This window comes from Meriones unguiculatus, chromosome 9 (assembly GCF_030254825.1).
Source record: "Meriones unguiculatus strain TT.TT164.6M chromosome 9, Bangor_MerUng_6.1, whole genome shotgun sequence".
In the NCBI taxonomy this organism is placed as follows: domain Eukaryota; kingdom Metazoa; phylum Chordata; class Mammalia; order Rodentia; family Muridae; genus Meriones; species Meriones unguiculatus.
Genome location: NC_083357.1, coordinates 10908844 through 10921993, shown reverse-complemented (window position 1 = coordinate 10921993; position 13150 = coordinate 10908844). Strand labels below are relative to the sequence as shown.

At 42.8% G+C, this 13150-nt stretch overlaps 1 protein-coding gene across 2 annotated transcripts in view; it reads left to right on the top strand.

Annotated features, from left to right (window-relative positions):
* Wdfy4 (WDFY family member 4) overlaps window positions 1–13150 on the top strand; it is a 228805-nt gene that overhangs the window by 49886 nt on the left and 165769 nt on the right. For both annotated transcript variants that reach the window (XM_021643461.2, XM_021643458.2), the window contains exon 13: window positions 7557–7650. In XM_021643461.2, the coding sequence (XP_021499136.2) occupies window positions 7557–7650 (94 nt within the window). The remainder of the gene's footprint in view (window positions 1–7556; window positions 7651–13150) is intronic.

Here is a 13150-nt window from a genome sequence, read left to right as displayed (position 1 = left end):
GCAGTGTGGTAGACCAGCCTTGCTTACCTTTTGCTGTTCACTGCTACTGTAGGAAGACAAAGCTGACTGGATTGTTCTGTTTATAATTAATTGGCTTTAACTGCACGGACATAAAGGTGGTAAATTTTCATAAATACGCCATATGGGCATGGAAAGAACGCACACCCTCTAATTGTTAGAACAATGTTCAATTTTTGACTATCAAAATTTGTAGTTTTTCCCATGTCATAAAATTGTTAAGTCAGCTTGGCATGTCGTTGTTAAGAAAAACCCATTTAAAACCACCATAAGGAAGAATATGTATCTATTAGTGTTTTAAAATGATTTTTAATTCTCATACGAAATGTTTTTATGGCAATTTCATATACAAGTTGCTTTTGGCTGATTCTCTCTTTCCTATTTCTTTTTCCATCTCCCTGTCCCATCTCTTACTATACCTTTTAATCCTCAGCACCCATTCTACTTTTATATCTCATGTGTTTTACAACTTTCCCCACTCTTCCTGAAACTCTCCTACCCCCCCACAGACTCTTCTAGTTTCCTTGTCTCTACTCACATTTACCACTATATTCATATATATATATATATATATATATATATATATATATATATATATATGAATAAAGAAGTACTGTCTTTTGAGCCTTGGTCACCTCTCCTAACAATGTATTTTCGATCCATTCATTTTCCTGAAAATTTTACTTTTCTTTTTGGCTGAGTAAAGTTCCTTTGTGCACATGTATCACATTGTCGTCATCCATTAATCTGTGAGACCTCGAGACTGATTTCATTTCATTGCTATTGTGAATAAGGCAGTAGTAAACATGGGTGTGACAGTATCTCTTGTGGGACACAATGTCCATTGAGAATATGCCTAAGAATGTCATCACTTGGTCTTAGCTTAGTTCTATTTGTCATGTTTTGATGCCTCCACATTGATTTTTGTAGTAGTTTTACAAGTTTTCATTCTTACCAGTAATGATTAAGACTCCATTTCCTTTCAGATAGTTGCGAGGATTTGTTACCAGTTTTTGTTTGTTTGGCTTGGTTTGTGTGTGTGTGTGGTAGCTATTCTGAATGGAGTGAGATGGAATCTTATGGAAGTTTTAATTTGTATTTCTCTAAAGGTAAAGGATGTTGAACACTACAAAAATACTTATTGGCACTTTGTATTTATCCTTTTTAAGAACTGTCTCTTGGTTAGCTCATTTTGTTGATTGGAAGTTTTCTTTATTTTGTGTGTGTGTGTGTGTGTGTTTTCAGTTCTTCATGTATTGTAGATACCAACCTCTATAAAATAGAGCTGGCAAAGATTTCTCTCCTATTCTGTAGGCTGCTATCTTTTCAGTTTGATGACAGTTCCTTTTGCCATGGATAAATTCTTTAATTTTATATAATCTCTTTTGCCAGTTCTTGGAACTATTTCTTGTGCTACCTAAGTACTGCTCAGAAAGTTCTTGCCTCGACCTATAACACACTTTCCTCTAGCAGTTTTGTATTTAAGGTTCAAATTAAGACATCTTATTTTGAATTGATTATTTTTTAAGGTGAATGATGCAGATCTAAGTTCATTCCTCTTCAAGTGTATATCCAGCTTCCATTTGTTTTGTTAACTTTGCATTTTACCTAGTTTTCCTTTGTATCTGAATAGCTGAATTTTTAATGCAATGTTTTCCATCTATTAGCATTCAGCATATATTTTCTATGCTTGGTCTTCCAGTGTTTGCCATGAAATTTAACAGGCCTTCTCAAAATGTTTAAAGTTAAATCTTAGCTTCGTCTTCTTTTGTATCAATACAGAAACAGCTCTAGAGTTCTCAGCACTGCTACTAACTTGTATTTAACTGTTGATTTGTAGTTAGTTCTACTTCAGTTAACGTCTCAAATCTGTTATCTATTGTTTTTATTTGAGGTTTATTTAGTTTTATCTATGTAAATTCCTATACCTCCTATTTTTCCTTGAACCTACACCTTTTAACTATTATTTTGTTTTTCAGTAGAACACCACTGGAGTGTTTTTTTTTTTTTTAATTTAAGGTTTATTTGTCATACACTCTCTTAAATTTTCTTAGTCCAAAAAAATATTTATTTCCTTCCTAACTGCTGGAAGACAGTTCGCTTGGAGTGCACGTTGGATGAAGAGTGGTTTTCTTGAAACGTGTAAAATGTCCCCTTACCTATTGGTTTCAATAGTGGCTGCTAACTAATTGGCTTTTCTTTAGAAAAATGTTTGTCAGCACCAAAAAAATTAATTTTTCATCTTCTTTTGGATTCTTTGAAGAACTGCACCATTCCTGATTTACAGTTTCACTTCATGTATCTCGGTTTGGATGATTGTAAAGCTTCTTTCTGCCTGATATCCATGGAAATTGTTGTCCATCATCAATTCTGCATGTTTTTATTGCTTTTTTTCTGACCTTTTGTTTTGTTTAGTTTTAATTTTCATTTTTTAATTTTAATTACAGTTTATTCACTTTGTATCCCAGTGGTAGCCTCCTCCCTCATTTCCTCCCAGTCCTACCCTCCCTCCCTCATTTCCTCCCATGCCCCTTCCCAAGTCCACTGTTAGGGAGGCCCTCCTCCCTTTTCATCTGACCCTAGCCTATCAGGTCTCATCAGGACTGGCTTCATTGTCTTCCTCTGTGGCCTGGTAAGGCTGCTCCCCACCACTCAGGGGAAGGTGATCAAAGAACCAGCCCATGAGTTCATATCAGAGACAGTCCCTATTCACATTACTAGGGAACCCATTTGGATACTGAGCTGCCATGGGCTACATCTGTGCAGGAGTTCTAGGTTATCTCCATGCAGGGTCCTTGGTTGGAGTATCAGTCTCAGAAAAGACCCCTGTGCCCAGATTTTTTGGTTCTGTTGCTCTCCTTATGGAGGTCCTGCCCCCTCCAGGTCTTTCTACCTTCTTCTCCTTTCATAAGATTCCTTGCACTCTGCCCAAAGTTTGGTTATGAGCCTCAACATCTGCTTTGATACAGTGTTGGAGAGAGTCTTCCAGAAGCCCTCTGTGGTAGGCTCCTGTCCTGTTTCCTGTTTTCTCCCTCTTCTGATGTCTGTCCCGTTTGCCTTTCTGAGTGAGGATTGATCATCTTACCCAGGTTCTCCTTCTTCTTTAGCTTCTTTAGGTGTACAGATTTTAGTATGTTTATCCTATAATTATACTACTAATATCTACTTATGAATGAGTATATACCATGTGTCTTTCTGCTTCTGGGATACCTCACTCAGGATCTTTTCTAGTTCCCACCACTTACCTGCAAATTTCATGATTTCCTTGATTTTAATTGCTGTGTAGCATTCCATTTTGTAAATGTACCACAATTTCTGTATTTATTCCTCTGTTGAGGGGCATCTGGGTTGTTTCCAGGTTCTTGGTATTATGAATAAAGCTGCCACAAACATGATTGAGTGAATGTCCTTGTTGTGTACTTGAGCATAGTTTGGATATATGCCTAGAAGTGGTATAGCTGGATCTTGAGCAAGTGCTATTCCTAATTGTCTGAGAAAGTGCCAGATTGATTTCTAAAGTGGTTGTACAAGTTTACATTCCCACCAGCAATGGAGGAGGGTTCCCTTTTCTCCATATCCTCTCCAGCATGTGTTGTCACTTGAATTTTTGATCTTAGCCATTCTGATGGGTGTAAGGTGAAATCTCAGGGTCGTTTTGATTTGCATTTTGTATGTTGAGCATTTCTTTAAGTGTTTCTCTGCCATTCAATATTCTTCTACAGAGAATTCTCTGTTTAGCTCTGCACCTCATTTTTTAAATTGGATTACTTGATTTGTTGCTTTTTAACTTCTTGAGTTCTTTATATATTCTGAATATTAGCCCTCTGTCAGATATAGGGTTGGTGTTGTTTTGTTCTCTTGACAGTGCCCTTTGCTTTACAGAAGCTTTTCAGTTTCATGAGGTCCATTTATTGATTGTAGATCTTAGAGCCTGTGCTGTTGCTGTTCTAACTTTTAAAAAATTATGTACTGTAGCTTTTTGGAGCTAAGACAGATTTGTACCTTACTAACCCATCCTGCCCTCCGTGTCTCAGCCACTATGTCTTTTCTTCTCATCATCTCTTGGCACTCTCTCTTTTTCCAGTTTATTTGGTTCTCTTTCCAACGCACTAGAGTCTCCTATTAACTATCTAATCTGATGAATACCAACTAGCTATTTAGGCTTTGTTTCAAAATTTAAAGGATGCACACACACACACACACACACACACACACACGCACACGTACATATGTACGTGCATATGAGTGTTGCTTGGTCTTTTACAAATCAACTTTATGGTCTTATGGTACTTTTCCTTGCCTCACGTTTATGTTCCTTTTATTTCTTCAACCACATGAATCAGAACAATTTTATCTTCTGTGTCTTTTGAGAACCCGCAGCTGTCACTGAAGGTTTCTTGTGTGGGATATGACTTTTAATTTGCTCTTCTAGGGTCTTCATGAAAGTAATCCCTCCCTGGCTCCCTTGAGTTTCTGAAACTATAGAAATGTTGGCTGGAGTTGGTGGCTGTCCTGTATCAGCCAGGCCAAGCCAAACTCCCATGCTCTGCTCTCTTGACCTTGTGTGGGGAAAGGAAGCATGTATTCTCAAGAGATCCAGAACTCCGAGTTCCAGGGAAGCCCTCGGAGGGGACCTCTGCTCCGGTGACCTAATGCCGCATAGGTTAACTTGGTGTCTTGGTCAAGAAGCTTGTTCAGTTTAGTCTACCAGCTCTTGGGGGGTGGGCAGAGTATGTTTGCTAGCATCAGATATCAGTGAGCAAGTGAGGAAAAGTGGTAGAACACTGAAGACTGTCCCTAGGACTGAACTTCAGTGTTTATTTTCATTAAGTTTCCTCCCACATTCTAGAATTCAGTGAGGAAACAGAGCCTGAGAAGGAGGAACACAGCCCAAGGTCATGTCTGAGAGTCAGAATGTGAAACCAGTTGACTTCCAAAGTGTGCGTGCGTGCATGTGTGTGTGTGCGTGTGTGTATGTACACATGCATGCTTTTCGTATGTTTTCTTTCTGCTTTTTTCCTGCTGTTCCCACAATAGAGGTGTTGAATTGCCAAATCAGACTATCACTGTGGCTTGAGAAGCTGGTGTTTAAAGTTCAGGCTCTCTTCTACAGGGTGCACGGCACTGCTTCTTTATAAATAAGATATGTCTGACACCACCCAGCTTAGTGAGTAATTTCAAAATTTGTGAAGAACTAAATATTAAAAATAGAACAGTTTCCGTCAGTAAGACGTATGGTTGGCCTTGACCTTTTTTAGTGTTTAAGAGCAGGAAGTGAAACTCCAGCTCCCTGGAGAGCCATGGGTAGAGGGCAGGGCCATTAGCGGGCTGGGAATCACAGACAGGCTATTGTCTTTGCCCCATACCTGACATGGAATCTTCTGGGGCAGGAGGCCTCTCTGCTCTCTTCTGTAGTGCCAACCATATCTCCAGGGATGAGAGGAGGAGGCTGTGGGAGCTGGAGTCGGGCTGGCTCTGTGCCTTAGTGGTATGTTTCTTGGGATCACTGTTTATGTCTGCCTGTGCCTCACTTTCTGGACTACATGGGTGACCCTGGTGAGGGGAGGGAAGACCACAGAGCGTTAGGGGCAGTACAGCTGATGCTTTCTGAGCATGTCTGTACCATTCACCTCTCTGGTCTTTTCACAGCAAGAGTTCATTTGACCTGTGTAACGTCTACCGTTTAAGGAATCTTTTTCACAAATAGAAAACACAAATTTCCAAAGAGATGAGTGAGCGGGTGAAGGACCTTTCCACCAAACCTTGTGACTTGAGATCAAAAAACAAGCATGCGAATGTATAGATAATAAATAGAAAAATAAAAAAAATTCAAAACTGGAGACAACATGAAATGGAAGCTATGATGGCATCAGTCACTAATTTTTCTTAGACTGCTTGGTGTGGCCTCCCAGTCTCCCTCCCCCTGAACTTCCTCAGTGTCAATTCTTGCTGAGGGGAGAGGGGCTCCTGGACTAGGCTCTGATAAACCACAGGGTCTAACCTTTGGCTGGATTCTCATCTATGGCCCCTACCTTCAAGTGACAAATTTGGTTTCTGATTTCTGCTGCTTTGAGGTCCCTTTCTTCCTCCCTCTCTTTCTCCCTCCTTTCTTCCCTCTCTCCCTTCCTCCTTTCTTTTCCTTTATTCTCTCCCATTACTGACTCTTTTTTCCATCCCCTCTTTTTCTTTCTTTTCTTTGTATCCCCTTCATTGGGACTGAGGCTTTGAGAGCAGCTTGAAAGCCTGCTAGCTGTGTTCACCTTTGTTATTGGGAGGGGACTACCTCACTGTGAATATGGGCAACCAATCAGGTCACAGCATACCATCTTCTTAATGTGCTTCTGAATTTAGCTTGTAGCTCTGTGGAGCATTTTGTGACGGTGTGCAGCTGGGACCTTGGTCTGTAGTTTTGTTGGTGGTGGTGTGCTTATCCAGCTGTGGTATCAGGGTTACACTGACATCATAGAATGAGTTTGTCAATGTCCCTCCCCTTCATGCTTTGTGGAACAGCTTGAGAAACATCAGTATCAGTTCTTCCTTAAAAGTTTGGCAGAATTAAGCTACAAATCTGTCAGTGTAAGCTTTCCTCTTTATTTATTTATTTTTAGAGATTGTAAAATTACATCTATGTCTGTTAATTCACTCATTTAGTGTGGGTCCGAGCTCGTGTACATGCATGTGAGCACACATTCGTGTGGAGATCGCGCTTGTGGGAGCTGGTTCTCTCCTTTTGCCATGTATGTTCTGGAGATGAACCTCAGGTTTTAATGCTTGGTGGCAGCACTTTCGTAAACTGAACCACCATACCAGCGCTGGACTTTTCTTTGTGGGGAGGTCTTTTGTCTCTTCTGTTTAAGTTATCAATACTTTCTTGATTTAATTTGGTAGTTCACGCACACTTAGAAATTTGTCCATTTCTTCAGTGTTTTCAGTTCTTCAGGATGTTTGGTTGCTTGGGTGATTTGGTTCCTTTTTCCACACTGACCTTTAGGAGTTTGCTGTTTGACTGTGTCGGGCACGTAGGCTGTTTGAGCTTAGACTTTATTTCTTGAGTAATGTAAATATTTCACCTGGTGAATCTTCTCAAAGCAATGCTTTGGCAGTATCCCACAGATGTTTCCATGTGTGCCTTTTCCATTTCAGCTTGAAATACCTTTTTTTTTCCCTTGAGATGTTGGGGAGACAGCTCAAGTTGTAAAAGTTCTTGCTTTGCAACTATGTGAACCTGGGTTTAAGCACCAGAACTCATGTGAAGAAACACAAACCAGAGCACTGACCCTGCTCATAATCCTAGCAACAAGGACTTGCGTTGAGAGAGATGTGTCAATGTCCCTAGAAGAAAGACGTGGTACTGTCAGATCCATTTCACAGCTGGGCTATGTTGGGCTCAGATACGTCAGTTCAAGGTCATTCCATCATTACGTGGTACACTGAGAATTTGGACCAAGGTCTGTTTTAGAAAGAAAGGTCTAGAACACTACACAAAAAGAGACCAAAAGAGGTCATGTCAACACGTGCCATTTTCCCGCTCTTCACAGGATGGATGAAGGTGACGTCTCGATCATGCATCCTGGGATCATCTGCATCATGGTGAGACTGCTGCCTCGGTTGTACCTGGACGCCCACCCACAGGTACCTCTTGATGGGCATGTGTGCTTTGTTTCTGTTACCTGGCTGGTCTATGGAGTGCCCACTGCTGTGAGACTTTCTTTGTTCCTGTGTACTGTGATTAGAAGAGCCATCCCTGGGCAGAACCTCTTGAAGGGTGATGTCAGTGTGTCTTGGACCCATGATGGATCTGTGACCACCCTTCGAAGGGCATTCAAAGCAGTCCTTCCTGCGCGCTAGGTTATCTTCTAAAAGCAACAGGTGAAAAAAAAACCCACATAGTTGAAGGTAGTTGGTTCAGCTTTGCTTCATTCATGAGGACATCTGTTTTAGGAAGAAACGACAGCCAGTTAGTGCTCATGCCATCAGAACATAATAGTGACATTGTACAAATTTTGCAGTTCCTCTGAAACTTGAGAGAAATGGAGAGAGAGAGAGAGAGGAAGAGAGAGAGGGAGAGAGAGAGAGAGAGAGAGAGAGAGAGAGAGAGAGAGAGAGTAATCTTACTGGTAGCGATGACTGGTCTTACTAAGAAACAGTAGTGTCTGGTGTAGGAGGTGGAAATAGCCCTTATATGGTCCATGTTTATATATGCCCTGGTGACATCACTTATTTCTGTTCTCCTGGAGAGCAATGACACAGAGATGCAGCATAGTGGCATGAAATGTACTGGATAAATGGACTACAAGGTTAGTAATAACTGTGCCATCACAGTCCCTGGTCATGGGATGATATTCCGTCAGTGACAGACTGCATGTATCAGTGAGTCCTCAGCTTCCACTGCCTGGGGATGGGGAGTCCTCTTAGGTTGTAAGTGCACTTCATGATGTTCATACCGTAAAGGTGGCTTACAGTAAACGGTAAAGGTGGCTTACAGTAAACGGGTGAGTCCCTGCTTTTTTTTTTTTTTTCAATGCAGTTTATTCAGGAACCTTGAACAATCCTCGGACCCTGGGGAAAGCCACAGCTTAAATAGCCTCTGGGTAGCCAACCCAGGCGTGCCACGTGGGCAATGCAGATAGGTCCACATACATGGAAGCAAGCCAGAGCCTCAGCCTTAGCAAAATGTGGAATTGCTCGTGACAGAGAGCACTCACCATCGGGAAGGTGGAAGGCGGAAACCAGCTCCATCTTTAAGGCATAGCATTCCGCAGCTCTCTACAGTTTCCCCTTTTTGTTTTAGACGCATCCAGCAAGAGTAGAGGTCTGATCTCTGATATTAGAAATAAATTGGGACTTTGTACCGATGTTCATTTAGGTGTCATCCACCCAAAGAGCATCAGACCCGTCTGATACCTTTTTCTCAGAGGCGGGACCTGGGGCATCAACCCGCATGCAATCAGACATGCTCTTCTCTGGGTCCAAAGTGGCTGACCCTGAGTGCAGTGCTTAGCCTTGCATCCTGAGCGTAACATTTTAGCTTTTTATGGTATCCAACCATGCTTGGGGAGAATGTCCTGCTTCAATGGCTGTAAAGGCCTGAATGATCATAGCTGCATCACACTGTTGTGAGACTCTAATCTTGCATATATACCACAGGCAAACCAAGGAGACCAACACCAGAAGGCCTGCTAACACTCCCATGCCTGCCCATTCCTTCAGATGATTCATGGCTGCAGCAATCCATGTTGATAATCCTGTGGCTAGTCCTGCGTCCACTCTGGTAGAATTTACCGTGACAATGGCCACTCTCAGCTGCTCCATCGTAGTATCGAATTCTCCAGTCCAATTACCTAAAATATAGCTCGACAATTGTTTAGACAGATTTGCAGCACAGGAAAAATTCTCTAAAGAAACTAAGCAAGAGAGAGGACCCTAACTAAAATGTCCAATCCCCATCCGGAAAGGCAAAGAGGATGGACATCAGAAGAAGAAGAAAACAGGAAACAACCTAGGAGCCTACCACAGAGGGCCTCTGAAAGCCTCTGCCCTTCAGACTATCAAAGCAGATGCTGAGCCTGATGGGCAACTGTTGGGCAGAGTGAATGCTATTTTAGGTAAGAACTGGGAAATAGTAAGAGCTGGAGAGGACAGGGTCTCCACAAGGAGAGCAACAGAACAAGAAAATTTGAACACAGGGAACTTCCCAGAGACTCATACTCCAACCAAGGACTATTCATAGAGATAACCCAGAACCCCTGCACAGATGTAGCCCAGGGCAGTTCAAAGTCCAATTGTGTTACATAGTAATGTGAAGAGGGACTGCCTCTGACATAATCTGATTGGCCTGCTCTTTGATCACCTCCCTCTGGGGGGGAGCAGCTTTACCAGGCCATAGTAGAGGACAATGCAGCCACTTTTGATGTGAACTGACAGACTAAGATCAGAAAGGAGAGGAGAACCTCCCCTATTAATGGACTTGGGGAGTGGCATGCAAGCAGAGGGAGGAGGGAGGGTGGGGTTGGGAGGGGAGGAGGGAGGGGCTTATGGGGGGATGCAGAATGAATGAATGCAGAGTGTAATTGATGAAAATTTAAAAAAAAAGGGAAAAAATAATTTAAGAACCTTAAATGACTTTCAAAAGTGGAGGAAAACATGGAGTTAGTCAATTGGCATGGAGCACATCTCGCCCCTGGGGGCAATGGTCTCCTGAACCTACTCAGACCTTGGACACCACCACTGCTAGTTCTAGAACTGACGCAGGATGTTCCAACGAGGGGGTTAAGGCTTCTCAATATTTCCTATTATCCCACACCTGTTTGTCTATATCCCCCATTTTTATTCATTATTAGCCAGATAGAGCCAAGTAATTGTGGTAATGATACTTGCTTTTTTGCCCAATGCTGGAATGCTAGTAAATTTAGGTATGCCCTGGTTACTCGCATGCCTCACTGGGTGCCTGTGCCCTTTGATGCCCCTCACGCTATAACTCTCTTCAGACAGAAAAGGGATCTTGGAACTACAGCCACCATTGTTACTACCATCTCATTGGCGGCTGTTGGAGCTACCACCGGGGCATTAGCCATGAGTCATACTGGGCAGACTGCTCAGACCCTGAATAATCATTTAGCCAATGTAGCTCATGCCTTAGTTGTACATAAAGGAATTAATGCTCAACTAAAAGGAAGCTTGATGGTGTTCAATCAGAGGATTGACCTCGTGCAGGAGCAAATTGATACCCTATGGCAAATTGCTCAACTTGGCTGTCAATGAAAATATACTGGACTTTGAGTCACTAGCATATAACATGAGTCCCTGCTTTTAAGCATCGCATAATAGCATTTCTCATGACTCTGTGAGTCAGGAGAGATGAAGGGTATTCTCCTCATGGTACTGGCTGGAATGGAAATCCCCACAGTGGTTTCTCCACGAATGGATCCACTACTTTAGAGGGCTAACACATGAAACAAGGGGCCACTGAAGAGCCAGCTCAGCTTGGTTGTCTGTCTGTCTTCTTGTCTCAAGCTGTTATTTTGAGTTTCTGCCAGAAGGACATCTGCATCTGGCCTCTGTCTGTGTCTCTGTGATGGTTCTCAGAAGCTCAGCAGCTCAGGGCTCTCAAAGGCACACAAGGAGAAACTTCTAGAAATTTTTCTGGAAATTCAGGTCTGGACAAGCCAACATTGTAATGTTGTAATGTAATCCACAGAGTTTCATCAGTCCAAGTAAGTCACTCACAGGTCCTGCTTAGCCACAGTGCAGAAGGAAACAGACACCCCTCTGTCGATGTGAGTGCTGTCGCGTGTGCCCAGGAAAGGTGCTCTGGCAGGTTGGGAGACCAGCTTCCTTCAGTATTTAATTGACAGGGTAAAGCATTGTACCCTTAAATTAATGCCTTGTAGCCAATGACTTGCCTGAGGGCTGGAGCTTTCCTTCTTTACCTTCACGCCCAACACATGCTTTTCTTAAGCATACTGGAAACTCACACACCTTGGATACTCCATGCCATGAATGCAATGTTAGCCATCTTCCCACAAGTTCTTAAAAGTTCCTTGCTCCATTCTACAAGTGTTTGAGGCTGGGGAGAGTTGCGTGGCTTCCTAAGGTCATCCGGTTGGTGAGGGAGAAGATCTGAAAGTCACCACAGACTCAACCTTACTACATGCTCAATGATTAGGTTGCTGATCCTTGTAGCTCCGACAGCGTGCAGAAGTACACACTGGCATGGCGCGCCCTTCAGCTGTTTAATACAGAATGTTTTCTGAGAATGGCCATGCCAGGGGTCTGGCTGCCTTGGCAATCACCCCAATGGCTGTGTTCTGCAGAATCCCACTGCAGCGATGGACAGGGAAAGGACAGAGCCGATGGACAGAGGGCTGTCCTGCTGCTATTCAACCCCTCGATGTGGCTGAACCTGGCATTCAGATGTTTTGCTCACTCTGTGATATCAACCCCTCAAATTAAGTATGCAAACAAGAAATCCATTTGGCACGATCCTTTTCTTCTATTCAGGTCAGTAAGTAACTGAGGAAAAGTCCTGATTCATCTTCACTGTTTCTCAAATATGCAAATGAACATAGTGATGCATTTTCTCGGATATTTTCTGCAGATGCCAAATCAGCAGCTATTAAAAGTTGGGTAATTACAGTAATTAATTTCTGAAAGGGGGGAATTGTGGAGGGAAAAATCCTCACACTAACAGATAGAATAGTAAATCAAAGGAGAAATGAAACACACAAGAAACCGCTGAAAGCAAGCTGATTCTAAGCTTCTGCATGCCTCGCTGTAGGGAGAGGAGTGGGACATCTCAGTAGATGGCAGTGTTAGGAAGGGCTGGAGAGCTGCTCTGCTCAGCAGCTGAGGGCCTGCAGGATCCTAACACCCACTCAGCTCTTCATCTTACTCTCCCACTGGCTGAAAAATGGGTGGCACCAGAGGCTCCTGCTTAACAGACTTATGGGTGTTCCGTTCTGGTTTATTTCTGATCACAGTCAGATTAAATTTGTTCTATGTGCAGCCCTCAAAAATGCCAGTACTGCAGGTGACTCGTGGAAATGGATATCCAAGCTCTTTCTTTGCCTCATAGCATTTTTGCCCATACTAAAAATTGGGAGGTAGGAATTTAGTTGGGCAAATGACAAAAGAAAAAAGAAATGGATTTCAAGTCAGTTTCTTGGCCTCAGAAAAAATCCCAGTTCAATTGGGAAGATGCTTTTCTTTCCCATCATTCTCAGCAGCTGCAAGGTTCTGATACTGCGAGGCTGTTGTTGTGGGCTGCAGCTCTGAGCAGCTCAAGTGCCTCCTCATTTCCTCCAGGGCTGTGGCCTTCAGTCAGTTGTTGGCAGAGTGATATTTACTAGTGCACAGGAAAGCTTTTGTTCTGAGAGTGGGAGGTCAGAGGCAACCGGACAGAGTTGTCTGCTGGAGCAACAACTGGGGTGGATTTGCTTCTAAAAGTAACTGGAATCTCCTAGCTTTTACCTCTTGTTATTCAGAGACAAATGGTACCAGAACTCATGCTCTGGGTTTGAGGTTAGAGAGGCAGAGGTCACAGGAGCTAGTGAGACAGTACTGAGCTGGCTATGAGAGAGTTTATCTACAGGCATAGCGAAAAGTATGAGCACTGGTTTTAGGGCTTAAGGAA